The 5,629-nt window shown below is 51.3% G+C and overlaps 1 protein-coding gene across 7 annotated transcripts in view; it reads left to right on the forward strand.

The window, feature by feature from the left end:
* SUN1 (Sad1 and UNC84 domain containing 1) overlaps window positions 1-5,629 on the forward strand; it is a 37,779-nt gene that overhangs the window by 12,979 nt on the left and 19,171 nt on the right. For 3 of the 7 annotated variants that reach the window (XM_006915874.3, XM_025049556.1, XM_015592484.1), the window contains 5 exons: window positions 2,116-2,313; window positions 2,820-2,903; window positions 3,194-3,304; window positions 4,448-4,546; window positions 5,057-5,150. In XM_006915874.3, the coding sequence (XP_006915936.1) occupies window positions 2,116-2,313; window positions 2,820-2,903; window positions 3,194-3,304; window positions 4,448-4,546; window positions 5,057-5,150 (586 nt within the window). The remainder of the gene's footprint in view (window positions 1-2,115; window positions 2,314-2,819; window positions 2,904-3,193; window positions 3,305-4,447; window positions 4,547-5,056; window positions 5,151-5,629) is intronic. The other 4 variants (XM_015592485.1, XM_015592486.1, XM_025049557.1 and 1 more) reach the window with 4 other exon arrangements.

Here is a 5,629-nt window from a genome sequence, read left to right on the forward strand (position 1 = left end):
CGCGCTGCGCCCTCGTCTGTCTGCTGTCGCATCAGTGGCAGGCCCCACATGAAGATCCCCTTTGCGACGCTTTGCCTCAACCTGGGTTCACCTGCGTGGAGACCCACGTGGCCCAGGGCGCGCCCGCTCCAGCGCACACACCCGCTGCCTCGCCAGCGCAGCGGCCCCAGCACCATGGCTGTCCCCGGCGTACAGGCTCACGAGACTCGCCGTCAGGGATGGACGCTGGGTCGGACCTGGCGTGGCCTGCAGGATGTGCTCCCCTCGGAGCTGGGTGCCACCTCCGGGCCCCCTCCTAGCTCCACGTGGCCACGTAGAGGCACCCGCGGGCGGGGGTGTCGAGACTGCGCTTGGAAGTGCGCCATCACTGAGCTGCACGTGACATCGTTCTTGGAGTAAAAGCCCAGCCCCAGCTGTAACCAGTGATGTCACGGCTGTGGGGAGACATTTTCTGCTTTCTTGCTGCCTCTTCACTCGTGTCGTAGAAAGGGCACACCTGTTTATAACCGGCAGCCAGCCGGCACAGTTCGGTGCAGGACCGCTGGACCCGCGGGTCCCCAGCTCTGCAGCACGGTGTCTTCAGATGGGACGGTGCTGCCTGGCCTTTGGCAGGGTCCACTGGAGACTCTCGCCCTTCGCTGGCTTAAACGGCCTTGGTCGTCTTGGAGGGGAAAACAAGTTATGTTTTCATTCGTTTCTGTCGTCTGTCGTCTTCCTGTTCTCTTAGAGTACAGCAGTGATTCGTGGAGCAAACTGATTCATCGCTCTTAAAAAGTCTCTTCTTAGTCGTTAAACATTTATGGAAGAACCATGGGAAGTCAGAGATGTGCCAGGAAGGAAGTTCGAGTCCCCACGCCTACCAGCCAGAGAGCAGCCCTCCCACCGGGCCCGGCCTCGCAGCCCGCTCTGAGCTGGGGGGGCCCTCACTGCCTGAGCGTCTGTGGCCACGTTTCGGGAACACGCGTAGCTTCCCTCAGGCGTGAACGGACTCCCCGCGTTCCCTCTCCTTACTTTGTTCTCATGTCCTCTGCTGCTGGAGGTTCAGCCATTGAGCAGGGGCCTGTTCGGGGGCACACAGGACAGTCGCCGACTGCTGTGCGGACGCCTGCAGAAGCCGTGCCTCGTCTCCGCCTCGTCGTCAGCACCACCAGGGCGCGTGCCGGCCTTTGCCGCTGTTTTCATTTCGTGTGTTCGTCGAGCTGAGCTTCAGCCTCTTTGACGCCTTCTACTACTGCGTTTACAGTTGCGGAGAACTTTCTTAATCGCTGTATTAATCAGGTGACATTCAGGCGTCTCTTCGGCATGTTTTCTTGTCCGTCTGCGGTGTGCACGCGCCAGCCTCTCTCGGGTCAACATACCAGAGGTGGGCGGGCAGGTTAAAGGGCACGGACCCCGCTCGGACCGGGCCCGCCCCTGGAGAAGCCAGCCTGCTTTGTCTGCCACTCTGCAAGGGAACTTTTTCTCAAGAAGAAGACTGTCTAGCAACTGTGGCTTGCGGAGGCTCACCCCACACATTTTAGGTGGCCAGGAAATGCATCGGGGGTCACGAGTGTCTTCTGAAGCTGAGGCACGGACGAAAGGCAGAGAAGAGGGGCCAGGTCTTCCTGGTCCAGCGGCTCCAAACCTGAGCCGATGCCTCCGAAGGCCATGTCGTTTGTTTCTGTTGTCCCCTATTGCAAATGCTGTGGCGGACATCCTCGAGGCGCGGCCAGGGTCTCGCCTGATAGTTCTCCTCCAGGCGGGTAGTCCAGGCAGGTGGGCGGGCGAGAGCTTAGGTGAAGGAGGGGTCGTTCACGGCATCTACACGTGGTAGCGTTCGTGTGAACAGTGTTGGTGAAATTCCCTCAAACTGGCTCTTTTGCGGGCGATCGCTAGTGAGGGAGAGTCGGTGTCGGCGGCCGTCCCGTGAAGCTGGGCCCTGCAGCTCTGTCAGGACGTGACGTGTGTCACTCCAGGCAGAGTGCCATTTATCATTATGTCGCTCCCCAAATACTCTCTGGCGTCCATTTAAAAAGTTAGTCTGCCTGGCCTGCAGTGAGTAACGTGGTTGTCCCACGTGTCAGGAGTGACCGTTGGCTGTGTAGGAAGGAGTAACTGTTCCCGGTTTTTTACTAGGCGGCGCGTCTTTCTACACGGATAGGATTTTGTGGCTGGCCAAGTACGTTTCGTCATCTCTTTCATCATTGTTAGTTCAACTTTTTCAAGTGGTTTTAATGAAGCTCAATCGCGAATCAGAAAATTACAAATTGAAAAGTTACGAATCAAAAGATCGTGAATCAGAAAGCTATAACTCAAAAAGCCGTGAATCAAAAGGTATTTATTAAATTTTTTTTCCTCCTTTTTCCACCAAATAACACTTTCACGGTGGAGAGAGCACTGCTTTTTCACGTTTCTCCTCTTGCGGCCTTAATGCAGACTTTCGCTGGACTTTTCCAGAAGGGAGCTTGGGAAAGTTTTAATGTGTCTTGTGTGCAATTCACTTTTCTGAAAGCTGATCAGTGTTTAAACATTTTTAAGTTGCTTTTTAAATAAAAAGTTAGTATGCTCAACTTTTGATTCTTATTACCCTTTTAAAGCAAAAACGATTCTTTTGAATGACATTACGAATGCTGTTTCAAAAGATCTTCAGCAGGCCCGTCTTGGTGTCGTGTTGGCGGGGCGCGCTGGTTAGCCGGCCGGGGCTTTAAAATCCCTTCGTAACCGAAGCCCTGCGCCCTGTCCTCCCCTCCCGTGCGAGCCGAGCCGAGCCGTCCCCGAGGCAGGAGGCGGCGGGCGGCGGGGCTCTCCGGCTCGCTGAGCGCTGTTCGCGTGTGTTGCAGCTCGGCCTGGCGACAGAGGGAGGATGGACGTGAAAGGCGTCCTCGGAGAGGACGGCCACCTCAGGGAGAATGGGGAGTCGTCGTGTGAGTATGGCTTCGTTTTACCTCTGACGCTCTTGGCCTCGGACTTGGTTTCCCACAGGCCGTCACTGTCAGGCCACTAACCCCAGGGACTCAGTGGCCCTCCCTAATGGAGTCGCGCTGGCCTTAACCATGGACACTAATCGTCACCAGGTTGCATTCGCTTTGCTGTTTTTTCTTTTCTCATAATTGAGTTTCTAATTTTTTTAAGCTGCCATTGTTGTGCACAGTTCAGATCGACAAGGTTCGCATATTAATCTGTCCAATTAACTGCTTGTCACCACCACCCGCAGGCGATGACTGTAAGGGGAAGCAGCGCCTTGAGACACAGCCAGCCAGCCACTGGCAGTCTTCCGGGCCATGGAGCGTGGCAGGGACCGTTGGGCACACCTTTTCTCAAGCAGGTCGTCTCTTGCACTTTTGTTTTTATCATGTTCTTCACAAATGCTTGTTCTTTGTGTTTGGAGTTCAAGTGCTCTTTATAAATGACAGGGTTCAGGCTACCTTTGGTTTAAAACAGAGACTGTCTCCCCTGAAAAGCTGCTTTGTAAGCATACTTAACATAAACGGGATGTATGAGAAAACTCTTTGAGGCGAGCTGAAGGCTTAGGAAGGACTAGGTGCCTCTGGCGTTGGCCGTCTCGGCGGGGAGCAGTGGCCCCAGCGGTGCCATCTGCCGCCTGGACCTTTGCGACACAGAGGTGAGGTTTACGTGGCAGATTAGACGTGTCCAGTTTATACCTGTAACTTTCTTGGTAAAGGGGCACCTTTTTTAGGCCGCCTTTTTTTAAAAAAGCTGAGCTTCAAAAATAGTTGTCTCCTAATTGTTAATTAATAAACATAAAACAATAGGTTTTTAAAAGAATCTTCCTATTTCTTTGCATATTAGCCACGTTGGGATTACTTGATAGTTTCAGCTGTCAGTGTACACAAAAGCGTTAATTAATGAGTGTGCAGTGTTCAGCAGTCACTTTTAAAAATGGAGCAAAGCTGATTCCCTAACCAGTTTTGTTTTGTGTAACGTGTGCTGTTTGTTGAAAGGTCTGTCATGCGTCAGTTTCCACCCAGTGGCACTGCCACCTGTAATTCCAAAATGCTTTTTCACTGGAAAATACGGGAATGACTGTAGGATGATTTTCATTTTGGTTCTTGAATAATCATTTTTTCACCTGGAGCATGTTAAGTGCTGGTGTCTGGAATTTTATTTGCTTGAAAGTATCTCATCTTTCTGATGTAAATCCTGCTGGCACTGACCGTGAGCCTGCAAGGGCAGCCACCAGGCCCTGGGCTTCACGGGATGCCCGCTTTGACCATTAGTATCTGCAGGCAGAAGGGGGGTAGGTGGTAACTATTCAGACACAGAGCAGTGTTTTCTTAAGTTAATTTCGTTAGTATAGTTTTTTTTTTTTTCCCTTGGGCAGAGACTCTTCACTTACTGGTTTGAGAGAATTTTGGTTAAATCATGCTGGTGGGCGTTTGTTGTTGTATTGTGGCTTTCCGGTGACCGTGTCTGAACGTGCCCCTCGCACACATCTTACCTGTCACAGGTCGCTTCTTGACGCAGACCCTGCAGAGGACCCGAGCGGCAGGGTGGTTTGTGTCGGAGACGGTGTTGTCGGTTCTTTGGTTGGCCATGGTGGCTCCAGGTGGTTATTTTGGCTTTCTGTGTTAACATTCTCTTCAAGGCTTCTGGCAGTTAAGCACCTGCAATTAATGATTTACCTAGCGAAATAAAAATTTCATTTAGGTTTACATGCTTTTGACCCTTGACGTAACACGTTTCATTCTGCGTTCGGGCTGCATGAGCATTGCGTTTCTCCGGTGTTTAGGGCTCTGTGTAAGTCCACGTGCGTGGTCAGGCTGTAACTGAGATGCATGGGTTCAGTGTTTCCGCATCGTTTCTTCCTGCGTCTTTATCAGCGTTACGTGTTGCCATGTGACTTGTTTATGTTTCTGCGTTTAAGTGTGTGGATGTTCCCGCTGTGCTGACTAGCATCGCCTCAATATACTTTATCCCTAACTGCATCTTAATTTTCTTTCAAAATGTGTTAGTAAATTTCCTTGTGCTTCTAGCTTGGCCTTCATAAAAACAGTTCGTTAGAAGTCTGGTTCTCCTAAAAACATTTCCTGAGCCTGTCTGGTGTTTTCTCTTTTAGGGAAGGCAGCCTCTGGAATATTCTGGTGGCTGGGGAGTGGCTGGTACCAGTTTGTTACTTTGATTTCTTGGCTGAATGTGTTTCTTCTTACAAGGTAAGGAAACTGGTAGCATATCAGCTTGCTATTTTAAAGAACTGATTTTGTGCCAATTGCGGGGTATCATTTGATTTATCGTTTTATAGTGATTTAGCTTATATTTACCTAGTTTTTGTAGTTCGGTATATTGACGTTTTGCATTTATGTGATCATTTTATGTTTTATAAAATGCTCTCTTTTTCTTGTTTAATTTTTCACACCATTCTCGGGAATGGAAAAGCGCCATTCCTAAAGAAAAGAGGGTAGGGGACGCGTTGATGGCCACACAGCTGGGAGGGGTGTCAGGACCAGAGCCAGGCCCTTGGCTCCCGTTCCAGTGCTGTTCCCATGGCAGCAGGTCCCCTCCACGGGCCAGTGACCAAGTGCTTTCGTGCCCCTCCGGTGGCCGCAGCCTGGTGCCTGGCCTGGTGGTAGTGATGTGTTTGTCAGCGTGGGCCCAGGAGATGCCATGCTGGAGAGTTTCTCCTAGGCGTGTA

Source organism: Pteropus alecto, unplaced genomic scaffold (genome assembly GCF_000325575.1).
Source record: "Pteropus alecto unplaced genomic scaffold, ASM32557v1 scaffold56, whole genome shotgun sequence".
NCBI classification, from domain to species: domain Eukaryota; kingdom Metazoa; phylum Chordata; class Mammalia; order Chiroptera; family Pteropodidae; genus Pteropus; species Pteropus alecto.